A 16,853-nucleotide genomic window follows, 5' to 3' on the forward strand; every position below is an offset into this window, starting at 1 on the left:
CTGGATAGGACAGGGCTGGACAGAACTGGACAGGACAGGGCTGAGGTGTGTGTGGTGATAGAGAATCTGATGGATTTACTGGCAGATGAAGAACAGAACAGTGACAGGAGAATAGCATAAGGGATAATTGTTTCAGGTGACAATTGAGCTTCCATACAGTCTTAGCAGGTGGTATATAGAACCATACAATATATCATAACGCCTTTCATTGAGGGCCTAGTTATACCCTAACACAGTGGTGTCAGAAAACTCCTGGTTTACAGGCCACATCAGGCTTGCAAGTCACATTATGTTGGCTTGCAAAGTGATGTGCAATTCCTATTGGAATCCAGCCAGAGTTAGGATATCTAACAAGTGGAATTTTTTATCACCAGAAATCTGCTTTGAGAATGACTGCCATGGTAGGGAAGATAGAAAACTGATACTACCTCAGTGATCTAAACTGGAACAACCAGCTCTGTAATGGGTGCAATAAGTCGAATTATTAACAAATTGGTTTAGTTTACAAAAATGAATGTTATTTATCTTTGTGTAGCATAACATGTATCAACCAATCAATGTCCATGCAAAAACACATTCAAACAAACAATTATGAAAATCACCATGCAATACAGCATGCTGGGAAATACAATATACTCTATGGTTCTATATAGAACCCTTCTTGACTTCCAAAGAATCAAAAAAAACTTTCTTCCAAAACCATTTTTTTTAGGATGTTAAAGGTTCTAGGTAGAACCCTTTGGCTTACAAATAACCCCTTTCTTCCTAAAAGTGTTCTTCAGATCAAAACAGTTCTTGGTAGAACCCTATCTCCTTGCAAAGAACCATTTTGGAACACTTTTTTTGAGGAGTGCAGAGAGTGAGACATTGATGCAGCTACTCTAGCTATAATACTATAATCAAGAATTCCCAGAATACACTTTCAAATGTTTATCCTTTAATCTGTTCAAGTTTAAGTACAGTTTAAGTACAGTGAACATCACTGTCCATCACCTGGGACAGTTGGATAGATATCATGTAATGGGTATACAGTATATCTGATTAGACTCTCTCTCTACTTCCCTTTTTTCTGACCCTCCCTCCCTCCCTCCCTCCCTCCCTCCCTCCCCCTCCCTCCCTCCCTCCCTCCCTCCCTCCCTCCCTCCCACCCACCACATCCCCAGCAAACACGCTGTCTCTGAGTGACAAAGACAAACCCTTTAGCTCATTAAGGGCTGCGTTTTCATTGACAACCCCTTATTTCCCTGTTTCTGTCTGTCTGTCTGTCTGTCTGTCTGTCTGTCTGTCTGTCTGTCTGTCTGTCTGTCTGTCTGTCTGTCTGTCTGTCTGTCTGTCTGTCTGCACAGTGCTAATCAGCTGGAAGCCTCAGAGAGCTGGGGTAGTCCTGCTGTCTTTAGAAAGGGTCTGATGAGACGTATAGAGTGCTTTAAAAAGACGATGGACTCACTACTGGACATCATGGAGGTAACTGTAGCTGTCACAAGCACAGCCATTTCTGTTCTGAGAGAGAGACGGGTGTGTGTGATTGGGAAGGGGGTCAGATAGAGCAGAACAAAGAGAGGAAGATGGAGAGAAAAAGAGGGGTGTAGGCTGTCTTCTGTGGGGACCGTCTGAGTACATAAGACTCTGAAGAGTGTGTGCGCATGCTTGCCTTCATGTCCGCACGTGTGTTTGAGAGAGGGAGGCCTCTGTACTGTGACAGTGACAGAGAACACCGCCCAGCGACGGAGATTCCCACAGCAGATTGCTCTGTCTGGGTCACTAGCACATTGTGTGACACATTGTTGTTGTGTGTGTCAAATCAAATGTTATTTGTCACATACACAGTTGGCAGTAGGTATAAAAGGTGCAGTGAAATACTTGCGTGCTATAGCCCCTCAACATGGCATTACAATATCAAACAATATTCATCAGAGGTCAATGAAAACTAACGTCATTAGAGGAATGTAGTATGCATACTAATAAGACTGATGCGTGTCGACAGCTGACAGGTGTATACGTGAGATAGAGATATTCCCAGAGAAACATTGAAGCGGATTATGTCAGGTTATCTAGAAGTGCAGGTAGACCAGTGGGACTGAGAGGGAAACCAGATGAAACCAGACATCCTCTCAAACGTGGTTTACCTATGAAGGACAGAGAGACAGACACATACCTTAAACTCAAAGTGGAGTCTCCAGTTCACTGTGTCAAGTGTTTCAATCCAGCCGGGGAGGGCAAAAGCAAACATGTCTTTTAGAAGGACATTGTGTAAACGACAGGCAGGGAGAAGGATGTGTTTACACGTCAATAAAACACAGCCTGAGGGAAGGAGGAGGAACGTGAACACAACACAAAGGAACATTGATTCCTTCCAAGTCCAGCCCGGCTAATCCCCTGGCGTGTATGCAAATGAGGCAGGGGGTAATTTCCTCAATGCGCTGCAGCGTTTTTAATTAGGCGAGCTTCCCTCAACGATAGGTCCAGCAACCCTCGTAAATCCGTCTCCGTGATGACCATAAGGCTGACCTTGGTGTGGAGCGGTTGGTTGGTTGGAGACGGCTCTGGTGGAATTCTCTTCCTCCCTCTCTCTCTCTGACCAGATCTCCTTCTCTGTTGCTCTCTCTCTGGGTCCATCTCTCCCTATTTTGGCTATTTTCTCTCTCTCTCGCCCTTTCCTTTTAACATGTTATGAGTCATATCTGCACCCCTCTGCTCACCCACCTCCCTCGCTCCCTCTCCACCCTCCTCTGCTGACTCTCTCCCTTTCCTTTGCTCCAGCCACCACATCTCTCTCAAGATGACCACTTTAGTTTGAAATCAGTACAAGTGATGACTGTGGATGAAAGGCAGTAGAAAGGAAGACAGATAGAGAGACAACCAGGTAAAAACGTGGTTACATAAACACATTGTATTCATTAATGTTCTAGTCCCATGATGATAGTTCTTCCAAACCCCTCCTAACCCAACACTGATCCCAGATATCCCTGAACCTGAAGCTCCATCTCTAACGATCTGCCTTGGATCCTTCAGACGTAATAAAGAACTGGTTGTCTAACCACTGATAATTCATCAACGTCTATTTCTCTCTCTCTTGCTCTCTTTCTCTCTCTCTTGCTCTCTCTCTCTCTCTCTCTTGCTCTCTCTCTCTCTCTTGCTCTCTCTCTCTCTCTCTCTGTTGCTCTCTCTCTCTCTCTCTCTTGCTCTCTCTCTCTCTCTGTTTTCTTTCCCTTTCTCTGCTTGAAAGGCAGGGTAGGAGGGTTTGTTAATTGTCAGGCAGCTGTGTAGTACAGATCAGCCTGATGTCTTGATACACAGGAGCCTGGAGGCCATTAACCTTGATGGAGAAAAACCCCTCCAGGAGATCTATCAATCATCATCAAAACACACACCCTCTTAACCCACACACATACGTACACACAAGTGCAGTAACATAAGCCCCCTTCACTAATTCACACACACACACACACACACACACACACACACACACACACACACACACACACACACACACACACACACACACACACACACACACACACACACACACACACACACACACACACACACACACACACACACACACACACACACACACTTGATGAATTACATGTATAAACACGTACAAACAACATTTATAAACACATTCAAAAACATATATGAACATGTACTAAGAAAAATCCCATGCAATCCCAACAGACTCATTTTAAAGAATAAAAAGAAACATCCTTCAACTGCACGAGCAATGAACCATTTCTGCACCCTACTTTCAAGGAAGAAAACCTCATGTACAAACAGAATGTGTACATTTCCACATCACACTACAATCAAGAACCTCCACCTCCTCCTCTCCTCTTCCCCTCCTCTCATCCTCCCTTTCCTACCACCCATCCCCTAAACCAGTTGATTTGATTTCCTCTGCATTTACACGGCCACTTTATGATACAATTAATTTGCTGGCATATAAACAAGATAGTGAGCTAATTACCCTCTGTGTATTTGATTGGCTCTGTCCCCAGCTGTGGCTGCCTCTGGAAGCTCTCTTTGGAGTCTAACACTCAGATCCTATGTGAGAGTGTTTTTTACATTGAGGATGCTTTTCTCTCTGCGCTACCTGTGCTAACTAGCTCCTTGTTTTTCTCCTAAATAATAGATCAAATTAAGGTTTATAAATGTAGGAGTCTACAGCCTAGTCACGCTGATCAGCTTGGTGCAGGTGGAGATGAGCTAGCAGATTCAGGCCATGTGCTTTTGAGTGGCTCCAAGGCACCTCATTTTTGTGCTTGGGAGGCAAGGCATGATTCAACATGAGTAGATGAGCGATGAAGAAGACCTTGCAGTGTGGTATAACTCATGCATTTGTGAAAAGAGAGAAAACATGGAAGGAGCGAGATGAAGAAGGGTGAGGGTGGCATATATAAAGGAGAGAGAAGAAGAAGGGTGAGGGTGGCATATATAAAGGAGAGAGAAGAAGAAGGGTGAGGGTGGCATATATAAAGGAGAGAGAAGAAGAAGGGTGAGGGTGGCATATATAAAGGAGAGAGAAGAAGAAGGGTGAGGGTGGCATATATAAAGGAGAGAGAAGAAGAAGGGTGAGGGTGGCATATAGAAAGGAGAGAGAAGAAGAAGGGTGAGGGTGGCATATATAAAGGAGAGAGAAGAAGAAGGGTGAGGGTGGCATATATAAAGGAGAGAGAAGAAGAAGGGTGAGGGTGGCATATATAAAGGAGAGAGAAGAAGAAGGGTGAGGGTGGCATATATAAAGGAGAGAGAAGAAGAAGGGTGAGGGTGGCATATATAAAGGAGAGAGAAGAAGAAGAAGGGTGAGGGTGGCATATATAAAGGAGAGAGAAGAAGAAGGTGAGGGTGGCATATATAAAGGAGAGAGAAGAAGAAGGTGAGGGTGGCATATAGAAAGGAGAGAGAAGAAGAAGGTGAGGGTGGCATATAGAAAGGAGAGAGAAGAAGAAGGTGAGGGTGGCATATAGAAAGGAGAGAGAAGAAGAAGGTGAGGGTGGCATATAGAAAGGACAGAGAAGAAGAAGGGTGGCATATAGAAAGGAGAGAGAAGAAGAAGGGTGAGGGTGGCATATAGAAAGGAGAGAGAAGAAGAAGGGTGAGGGTGGCATATAGAAAGGAGAGAGAAGAAGAAGGTTGGCATATAGAAAGGAGAGAGAAGAAGAAGGTGAGGGTGGCATATAGAAAGGACAGAGAAGAAGAAGGGTGGCATATAGAAAGGAGAGAGAAGAAGAAGGTGAGGGTGGCATATAGAAAGGACAGAGAAGAAGAAGGGTGAGGGTGGCATATATAAAGGAGAGAGAAGAAGAAGGGTGATGGTGGCATATATAAAGGAGAGAGAAGAAGAAGGGTGAGGGTGGCATATAGAAAGGAGAGAGAAGAAGAAGGGTGAGGGTGGCATATATAAAGGAGAGAGAAGAAGAAGGGTGATGGTGGCATATATAAAGGAGAGAGAAGAAGAAGGGTGAGGGTGGCATATATAAAGGAGAGAGAAGAAGAAGGGTGAGGGTGGCATATAGAAAGGAGAGAGAAGAAGAAGGGTGAGGGTGGCATATATAAAGGAGAGAGAAGAAGAAGGGTGAGGGTGGCATATATAAAGGAGAGAGAAGAAGAAGGTGAGGGTGGCATATATAAAGGAGAGAGAAGAAGAAGGGTGAGGGTGGCATATATAAAGGAGAGAGAAGAAGAAGGGTGAGGGTGGCATATATAAAGGAGAGAGAAGAAGAAGGGTGAGGGTGGCATATATAAAGGAGAGAGAAGAAGAAGGGTGATGGTGGCATATATAAAGGAGAGAGAAGAAGAAGGTGAGGGTGGCATATATAAAGGAGAGAGAAGAATAAAGGAGAGAGAAGAAGAAGGGTGAGGGTGGCATATATAAAGGAGAGAGAAGAAGAAGGGTGGCATATATAAAGGAGAGAGAAGAAGAAGAAGGTGAGGGTGGCATATATAAAGGAGAGAGAAGAAGAAGGGTGCAGGGTGGCATATATAAAAGAGAAGAGAGAGGGTGGCATAGAAGGGTGAGGGTGGCATATAGAAAGGAGAGAGAAGAAGAAGGTGAGGGTGGCATATAGAAAGGAGGGAGAAGAAGAAAGTGAGGGTGGCATATATAAAGGAGAGAGAAAATGAAGAGTGCAGGTGGCATATAGAAAGGAGGGAGAAGAAGAAGGGTGAGGGTGGCATATAGAAAGGAGAGAGAAGAAGAAGGGTGATGGTGGCATATAGAAAGGAGAGAGAATAAGAAGGTGAGGGTGGCATATAGAAAGGAGGGAGAAGAAGAAGGGTGGCGGTGGCATATAGAAAGGAGAGAGAAGAAGAAGGGTGAGAGTGGCATATAGAAAGGAGGGAGAAGAAAAGGGGTGAGGGTGGCATATAGAAAGGAGAGAGAAGAAGAAGAAGGGTGGCATTTAGAAAGGAGGGAGAAGAAAAGGGGTAAGGGTGGCATATAGAAAGGACAGAGAAGAAGAAGTTGAGGGTGGCATATAGAAAGGAGAGAGAAGAAGAAGTTGAGGGTGGCATATAGAAAGGAGAGAGAAGAAGAAGGGTGGCATATAGAAAGGAGGGAGAAGAAAAAGGGTAAGGGTGGCATATAGAAAGGAGAGAGAAGAAGAAGAAGAAGGGTGCAGGTGGCATATAGAAAGGAGAGAGAGGAAGGGTGCAGGTGGCATATAGAAAGGAGAGAGAAGAAGGGTGAGGGTGGCACATAGAAAGGAGAGGGAAGAAGAAGGGTGCAGGTGGCATATAGAAAAGAGAGAGAAGAAGAAGGGTGAGGGTCGCATGTAGAAAGGAGGGAGAAGAAGAAGGGTGAGGGTGGCATATAGAAAGGAGAGAGAAGAAGAAGAAGAAGGGTGCAGGTGGCAAATAGAAAGGAGAGAGAAGAAGGGTGAGGGTGGCACATAGAAAGGAGAGAGAAGAAGAAGAAGGGTGCAGGTGGCATATAGAAAGGAGAGAGAAGAAGAAGGGTGAGGGTCGCATGTAGAAAGGAGGGAGAAGAAGAAGGGTGAGGGTGGCATATAGAAAGGAGAGAGAAGAAGAAGGGTGCAGGTGGCATATAGAAAGGAGAGAGAAGAAGAAGGGTGAGGGTTGCATGTAGAAAGGAGAGAGAGGAAGGAAAAAGGAGTTGCTGCAGAATTGGTCAGTCCCACGGGAGAAAGTGTGAGTGAGTTAGTCAGAGAGAAAGAGTGAGAGAAACAGAGAAATGATAGAGGAGGTTACTGCTGGACTACTCACACATTCAAGGGTTGCCAGGCAGGCCACTGCGCCTTCATTTTGATGACTGTCAGGACGTCATCACCCTAGAGAGAGAAGAAAAGAGGGTGGCATATAGAGAGAGAGAAGAAGAAGAAGGGTGGAGAAAGGAGAGAAGAAAAAGGGTAAGCATATAGAAAGGAGAGAGAGAAGAAGAGGTGCAGATAGAGAGAGAGACAAAACATATATATATATTTGCTCAACAAATTCACTTGTCATCTGACAGATCGAGGTTCAGCCATATTAATCAGGTGGCTCTTCCAGATGAGGGGATGAGAAAGGATGAAGACAGATAGAGTTGCTCAGCCATATTCACCACGGGAGAAAGTTACTCTTAGTCAGATGAAAGAGGAGAGAACAGATGAGAGACAGATAGAGGCTCAGCCATATTCAAGGGTTCACAGGTTACTCTTCAGATGACTGGAGGAGTCATCACAGATGAAGACAGATAGAGGCTCAGCCATATTCACCACATTACTCTTCCAGATGAGTGGAGAGAAAACATATATACATATTTGATGAAGACAGATAGAGGCTCAGCCATATTAATCACGTTACTCTTCCAGATGAGTGGAGAGAACGGATGAAGACAGATAGAGGCTCAGCCATATTCACCACATTACTCTTCCAGATGAGTGGAGAGAACGGATGAAGACAGATAGAGGCTCAGCCATATTCACCACATTACTCTTCCAGATGAGTGGAGAGAACGGATGAAGACAGATAGAGGCTCAGCCATATTCACCACATTACTCTTCCAGATGAGTGGAGAGAACGGATGAAGACAGATAGAGGCTCAGCCATATTCACCACATTACTCTTCCAGATGAGTGGAGAGAACGGATGAAGACAGATAGAGGCTCAGCCATATTCACCACATTACTCTTCCAGATGAGGGGAGAGAACGGATGAAGACAGATAGAGGCTCAGCCATATTCACCACATTACTCTTCCAGATGAGGGGAGAGAACGGATGAAGACAGATAGAGGCTCAGCCATATTCACCACATTACTCTTCCAGATGAGGGGAGAGAACGGATGAAGACAGATAGAGGCTCAGCCATATTCACCACATTACTCTTCCAGATGAGGGGAGAGAACAGAGGAAGATCAGTTTATTTCTCCCTCTTCCCATTTTCTCTCTGAGACAAAGGAGTGATGAATACAGCGTGCGTCACTTCAGATGGAGCGCCGGCATCACCACTTCATAAAACCTGCATAAATATTTAATCAGTAGCTCTGGACACCGCAGGGCTCTCTGTGTCACTGCCTGAGCAAGAGGGAGTGTCTCTGCACTGGTCCCAGATCAGACAAAACACTCAAAGCACAGAGCAGGATTTAACCTCCAGACTGAACTCAGACTTGAGAAAGACACAGCTCCCTCGACATCCAGTCACAAAAAAGAATAAACCTTGAGAGTTATGGGAAAATGTTTCATCGACATTAGTTTTGCCTTTCCACTAGATTGGTTTGCGAAATAATAGTTATTCTGTCCCTCACATAGAAATGTGGTTTGGACATGAAAATATTATATCAAATCGGTTTAATGTTCAATAGTAAACATATCTCTGGGATAACAGCATTATACATATTAAACGCTCTGGCCCATTCCATGTGGAAACCATATTTCTTAAGAACAAAGCACAATAGGATCACAGCGACTGCAAAAGACACAATTAAAAGTGTTTGAGCACCACACTGGCTCATTTGCGCCCAGCCTTTTTCATTACGGCTGCAATTTATGACATCACATTGTGGCGGTAATGGCTCTTTGGCTGTGAATAGGTGGCTAGCAGCTGACTAGAACATTCTGTTTGTATTGTTATAGCTGAGAGAGACTGTGTGATGTACAGTGGACTGAAGAGTGCATTCTGCCATATGTGAAATGAACCAAACCCTGCTCTGAGCTTTTTCGATGCCTTTACAAAATGGTACAGATAAAGCACATTAGAAAACATGGATATATTGGTTCATATATAAAACAGCAATTATAAGGCTATCATTTGGCCGAGACTGTAAATGGTGACATAGATGGAAACAATTTGTCCTGATGAACAGTGATCATCAAACACAAGTCATCAGAAGAACAGAAAACTGCAGCTCAGCACATCTTGTTAGACATCTGCCACTAGGCATGGTTGCACTTGGCTACTGTAAAGATCAAAGTGAATTATCCAATGCCAGATCATTGCTTTACAAGCCACCAATTAATGTTTCCAATAGAGGATTCTGTTCTGGTCCAGTACCATTCAGTCCCATTTCTGTATGTTTGGTAATCACTTTTTAATTATTTCCTGTAAGATAATTACCCATAGTAAAAGGCTGTGAGCCCCACCCAGTCATACAGAGCTGACGTCCTTCCTTTGTCCTCGAGAGCTGCATCGCAGGCAGGCTTTTGTTCCAGCCCAGCTCTAACATACTTGATTTAACTAACTAGTCTTCATCGAAGACCACAATTTGTAGATTATTTGAATCAGCTGTGTTAGTGCTGGGTGGGGAAAAACCCTGCACACACTGACAGCAGTTCAAAACCCCTGTTCTGACCTCTAGATCTGCACTGCCAGTACACCTAAGCAGTCATAAGGCTTATTCATACTGCAAATGACCTCTGAACTTTTTTCCATACCTCTCTTTACACATTTACTTATAATACCAATGGGGTCACAGCTAGCTCGTGGTAACACAGTCTCACTTCAGCAGTCAGCAAAAGCCACACACCCTTTGAGACCTGGCCTGATTGCCACCAGCAGCTCTTGAGGATAACCTGTTCCCCTCCGGCTAAGTGATGAGGCGCTCTGTAATCAGCCAGGAAGCCTGACTGGAACCTATTCGGGGGGTTTGTGTAGCACCTCTGAACTCCACTGCTTCTGTCTACTGAATGCGGTGGGAAAGGCAGTGCAGGATCCAGCTAGCTCTGGTTGAGACAGCAAAGACCATATAGTCGTTTCCAAATGCCATGAGGGAATGGGCTACTATCACTGAATACATAAACCCACATGCACTGGACACAGAATACACCGAATATGTAACAGAATGTGGGCATACTTATCAACTAGATGTACAACATACAATATGGCAGAATGTGTATCACAAATTGTACTTTATGTATTGGGTGATTCATCAAAAATCTAGACGAAAACAGGACCATGATTTTGGGTATTTTGACTAAATGTTGTCCATAGAAGGGTCCTTTGGAGTAAGAATTGCTGATATACTGTACATTTGTCGTTTGTATCTTAAAGCATAACTGATAAATAATGAATTGAAGTTGGGACATTTGTGACATTTTGGCCTTACCCATAAGACACCATAATGTTTCATCTGTAAGTTCTAATAATAAAAGATTTGTGTCATATGAAGCTTTACCGCTTGCTCTGTAATGAGTAGTAGTTTAATTGCAATAACACATTTTCTTACATTAATATATGAATATTGAAAAATATAAACATGAATAAAGGAGGCCTAGGTAAGGCCAACATTTCACACATATTCTACATTCAAATAATATATATTTTTGAATTATGCTTTAAGATACAAATGTAAAATATATGTCAACAATCCTTCCCCCAAAGGACCTTTCTATGGATACAATTTCATGAGAATGAAAAAGATCATGGTCCTGTTTTGTTCTAGTTTCGTTAGGAATCCCCCTATTGTGGACCACCTCAGTGTCAAAGAACAGGTTCGTCTGTACCAGAAAGCACAAACAAACTGATAAACTAAGGCTGCTCATTTGAGCATATACCCCGTCAAGACTCCACTTTAGTTCCCGCTGTGTCTATTGTTGTGAGTCTATGCCTCTCTGACACATCAGAAAAAATAAGATTTGATTCATCTTTGTTTCAGACAAGTTCTTTGTTGCCAAAGAAACATAATGGCCCAGTGGTGGTGTGGTGACTGTGTTGTAGATTTGGAATTGAAAGGAAACATCAGGGAAAACAATTAATTAAACTCTCCACTCATGGTGAAGAGAGAGAGAGAGAGAGAGAGAGAGAGAGAGAGAGAGAGAGAGAGAGAGAGAGAGAGAGAGAGAGAGAGAGAGAGAGAGACAAAACATATATATATATTTGCTCAACAAATTCACTTGTCATCTGACAGATCGAGGTTCAGCCATATTAATCACGTTACTCTTCCAGATGAGGGGAGAGAACGGATGAAGACAGATAGAGGCTCAGCCATATTCACCACATTACTCTTCCAGATGAGGGGAGAGAACTCAGGCCCAGATAGAAAACACTCTGAAGTTTCTAAAACTGTTTGAATGATGTCTGTGAGTATAACAGAACTCATATGGCAGGCAAAACCTGTGAAAGAATCCAACCAAAAAGTGGGAAATTTGAGGTTTGTTTCCAATATACAGTGTAAATGGGGTCAGATTGCCCTTCCACTAGATGTCAACAGTCTTTAGAACCTTGTTTCAGGCTTCTACTATGAAGGGGGAGCGAATAAGCGCTGTTTGAACCAGGTGCTTGTTTGGCAGAATTCCATGAGCTAAATCACACGCGCGGCCGTGAGAGCGAGCTGCATTCCCTTTCATTTCTAAAGACAAAGGATTTGTCCTGTTGGAATTTTATTGAAGATTTATGATAAAAACATCCTAAAGATTGATTCCATACATCATTTGACATGTTTCTACAAACTGTAATGTAACTTTTTTTACTTTTCGTCTGGACTTAGTGCTCACGCGAACAAAAAGGAGGTATTTGGACATAAATTATGGACTTTATCGAACAAAACAAACATTTATTGTGGAACTGGGATTCCTGTGAGTGCATTTTGATGAAGATCATCAAAGGTAAGTGAATATTTATAACGCTATTTCTGAGTTTTGTGACACCTCTCCTCGGTTGGAAAATGGCTGTATGTTTTTCCGTGGCTTGGTGCTGACCTAACATAATTGCATGGTGGTGCCTAACATAATTGCATAATTGCATGGTGGTGCTTTTACCGTAAAACTTTTTTGAAATCTGAAACAACGGTTGCATTAAGGAGAAGTTTATATTTAATTGTGTGTTTAACACTTGTATCATTCATTAACGTTTATGATGAGTATTTCTGTAATTTGATGTGGCTCTCTGCACTTTCACGGGATGTTTGTCTGAGACAATGCATTTCGGAACATAACGCACCAATTTCAAATGAGGTTTTTGGACATAAAGATGAACTTTATCGAAACAAAACACACATTTATTGTCTACCATGGAGTCCTGGGAGTGCCTTCCGGTGAAGTTCATCAAAGGTTTGTGATTAATTTTAACACTATTTCTGTCTTTTGTGACACCTCTCCTTCTTTGGAAAATGGCTGTATGTTTTTCTGTGGCTAGGCGCTGATCTAACATAATCGAAAGGTGTGCTTTCGCCATAAAGCCTTTTTGAAATCAGACTCTGGCTGGATTAACAAGAAGTTTATCTTTAAAATGGTGTATAATACTTGTATATTTGAGGAATTTTAATTAACTGAATTTGGCGCCCTGCAATTTCACTGGCAGTTGTTGAGGTGGGACGCTAGCGTTAGAAGTTAAAAGCAGATGAAAGAGAAAAAGAGAGAGAGAGAATGAGCGAGCCACTGTAGTGGGATGTGTGCTGATGAGGAATGCGTCTGAGCACTGAGAGGTCTGTGTGAACCATAGCTATGTCTAATGACACCACTGCTCTACTCCAGACTCCAATACTCCACTCAAGCCCCCATAGAGCTTCATTATAGCATTACTCCTAAGGCAGAGAGGGTGGTTCCAACAGGATCTGTTCTCTCCTCACTGACCCAGAAGGAACACACTGACAGATCTCTGGATGTGGATGGCAGTGTATGTGTGGTGTGTGTGTGGTCTGCTTCAAAAGGCACTCCAGGGAACAAAGAGATAGAAGGGGGACAGATATTTGAAGCGCACTCAATCCACTTCAGAACATCCTGCCCTGATCGCTGCATTCTATGTCGTGTCTGCCAGCCCCAGTCCCTAGTCACTTTAAAATCCATTTGATTTAATTGAACCACCCATAGGTAGTGCTCTGGCTCGGATCGTTAAGGTAGCCTATTCCTCCACCACTTTCAGGACGCCGTCAAAAGAGTACGCCGCAACAGGCTTCTCAACACAAAGCAGCAAGGAAGAAAATAATGTGCTTTTAGAGCAAATTACTTTTTTTCTCCTTTTTTAGTTTTTACCAAAAGGAAATGCCATCAAAATGTGTTTGAATGCTATAAGCAATTTAGCCGCCCCATAACTTGGGATCATGGTCCCTTTATTCGGGGAAATTTGAAAAGTCTAAGTGGGGATTCTTTCACTCGTATCTCTCCTCCCTCTCCCTCCCTCTCTTTCATTCTCCCTCTCCCTCCCTCCCTCTCTTTCATTCTCCCTCTCACTCTTCTGCACTCTCTTTTTCTCTCCCACTCTCTCTCTCTCTCAATTCCTCTCTGTGATGATACTCTCAAATCTCATACAATAGATAATGAACATAATCCTAGAGTAGCACCTGGGACGTCTCAGATTGGACACCACTGTGCTAATGATTGTAACATCCACTCAGCTTGTTGTGAATGCTAACACAACATCAGCTTAGCCAACTGCAGGGAGGATATGTATTGAGGATGATCAACAGATAATAGAGTAATGATGCTATTGTTAAAATGAATGGTACAATAGTCAATAAACGTATGAGTTCATACTGAGTGAGTGTGTTACTGACATGCTAGAATAGTACCGGAGACTGTCGATTGTGGCAGTGGTCTTTTCTAATACATGTAAATAGACTATCTGGGAAAGCTGCATTGGCATTGTAAAATAAAGTGTTTTTGTCTCCAGCGTAGATTTGTTTCTGTTCCTCTCATTGTCAGACTGATGAGGGGGACCAGCCTGACAAACCAAATCAAATGTATTTACAAAGCCCTTACATCAGCTGATATCTCAAAGTGCTGTACAGAAACACAGCCTAAAACCCCAAACAGCAAGCAATGCAGGTGTAGAAGCACGGTGGCTAGGAAAAAGGCCAGAACCTAGGAAGAAACCTAGAGAGGAACCATGCTATGAGGGGTGTGTGTGTGTGTGTGTGTGTGTGTGTGTGTGTGTGTGTGTGTGTGTGTGTGTGTGTGTGTGTGTGTGTGTGTGTGTGTGTGTGTGTGTGTGTGTGTGTGTGTGTGTGTGTGTGTGTGTGTGTGTGTGTGTGTGTGTGTGTGTGTGTGTGTGTGTGTGTGTGTGTGTGTGTGTGTGTGTGTGTGTGTGTGTGTGTGTGCATAACTGTTTGTGTATGTGTGTGTTCTGCATGCTCGCAGATGTGTGCTTTTATATAATTGCCTTTGTGTCTGACCTTCCTTCTCTAGGTCTTCTCTGCTCACTGTGGCCTCGCTCATTACCATAAAAACCTTGGGAGGGAATTTATAGCATCTCTAAGCTGACCAAGCTGATCTGCTGCACAGAGGGTTTACAGGCAACATCTAACCAGTAGGTTTTAATAGAAGCAAACACCAGAGTTCAATATACAGTACAGACAGGTACATCTGTGAATGTTAAGGATAATTTCACAGACCTCTGTAAAGGAATAACCCTACTAAAACAACTTGCACTGCACTTATGTGGGATTGACACACAATGACTGGTGGAAGGTATACAAGGATCAACCATAAAACATGCATTATTGTAGACCCTTTCTGAGAAGCATACATACCACTAATCCACACTGTCGACACAACATGCATCTAAAAGATGACATTGTCAGGAGACTGCAAATCACACAATTGTGCTAGATATTTCCTTACCTGTGTCATACTAGGGAACCATCACATTGAACATACACTCTCTCAAGCCATCAGATTGCAATAATGGCTTCCGGAAGGACACAGATTAAAAAATAAATGTTGGTGGTTTTACCCTAAGAGTGTCTTCAGAGGTACTCTGTCGTTCTCCCCATCTCTAGATCATCAAATGGACCATGCCTCGACAGAACACATTAGTTGTCTGCCTGATAGAGTGCCACTTCATCCAGACTATTTTAACCTGGTAATAACCATAGCTATACTCCCAGCGGGCTACGTAGAATTTACATGGCAATGCCTCCCACCTGTCAAGTTCTAGTGGTAGCCAAACAGGTAAAAACCTGATAACTTGATATAGTTGCACGGGCTCTCTAATAAACCTCAGGCACAGCAGATCATTTTCTATTCTTCCATCACTAAGATAAATAACACTTAGTGAAAGGCTGTGTGCTTTAAAAGGTTCATACTTTCACAGTGGTCTCGTCTAATCCCCAGTCCCTATGGAGAGAGGAAATTTAATATGTGGCCTTTTAATTGGCCGGTCTGGAGTCTGTCTATCTGATCACGGTTAGTGAAAGCAGTAGCCCCGTCTGCCTCATTCTCTGGCCCACTGCTTTTAATCCATTATGAAACGTGCAATTGCCTTGCATACAGGGCGGAAAACATATTGTATTTCATTTTTAGTCTAGGCAGTAAATATAGCAGTGGTAACTGGCTTTGACTGCTCTGTAAATGTGCCTATAGTATAAAGGTTGATGCTGGCGGAGCCGATGGCAGTCCCTTCTCTGTGCTGTACTGTCACTGGTTTCAAGAGTTCTTTCCTAGGTGATACACACAATCTGCTTGGCACAGGTGTGGCTTGGCAGGAAAGCAGAGAGGTCCTGGAGAAGAGAGAGAAGGAGAGAGAGAGATGACTCCTGGCATATTCACTCCTTCACCTCTTCACAGAGACTTGAAGCACTTTGTAATTGTTATTTTAGCTTTATTTAAACAGGTTCTCATTTAGATAACATATATTTTCAAAGAGAGACCTGGTCCAATTGCAGTAGGGGGAACAACATTTCAGACAAAATAACTTACATACACATCATTAAACAAAACTATAAACACGCATACAGTACAACAATGACATATTACATTAAAAATACTAGAAACTAGAAACAGATGGCCTAAAAACAATTACACTCTTCTATGATATATACATCAATCAAGTGTTTAAACTCCACCAATGTTCAGGAGAGAATTCCAGGACCATGGAGCTAAGTAACTAAAACTACCATGACCTGTTCTAATATTTGGTACTGTTAGAAGCAAATGAGAATGGGACCGTAATTGATATTTATTTACCGACCTGACTAAAATAAGAACAGAGATAAAACGGCATTTTACTCAGTATGGCCTTATAAATCAGTGTATATGTCACGGCTGGCTGAAGGACTGGACCAAGGTGCAGCATGGTAAGCGTACATTTGAACTTTCTTTAAAAATTATGCCGACAAAATGAAGAACAAAAAAACAACCGTAAAGCTTTGGGCTCTGTGCCCTGAACAACTACAAAGTTAACTTCCCACAAAACAGGTGGGGGAAAAGGGTACATAAGTATGGTTCTCAATCAGAGACAACGATAGACAGCTGTCCCTGATTGAGAACCATACCAGGCCAAGACATAGAAATACAAAACATAGAAAAAAGGACATAGAATGCCCACCCTAGCCACACCCTGGCCTAACCAAAATGACAGTATACCATTGTTTAAGCCTACGTAAGGTCAATGACGACCAGCGAACAGCGCTGTAGAGATCACAATGATGTGTTAGATATTTTTGATTTTTAATGAACCCGAGGGCTGCATGATACACTGAATCAA

At 42.9% G+C, this 16,853-nt stretch overlaps 1 protein-coding gene across 1 annotated transcript in view; it reads right to left on the reverse strand.

Moving 5' to 3' along the window:
• Positions 1-16,853, reverse strand: part of LOC118394181 (spondin-1-like) — a 123,836-nt gene that overhangs the window by 11,504 nt on the left and 95,479 nt on the right. The window contains 1 exon segment of the mRNA XM_052462460.1: positions 7,225-7,289. Coding sequence (XP_052318420.1) covers positions 7,225-7,289 — 65 coding nt within the window.

The sequence above is a fragment of the Oncorhynchus keta genome, chromosome 14 (genome assembly GCF_023373465.1).
Source record: "Oncorhynchus keta strain PuntledgeMale-10-30-2019 chromosome 14, Oket_V2, whole genome shotgun sequence".
In the NCBI taxonomy this organism is placed as follows: Eukaryota; Metazoa; Chordata; class Actinopteri; order Salmoniformes; family Salmonidae; genus Oncorhynchus; species Oncorhynchus keta.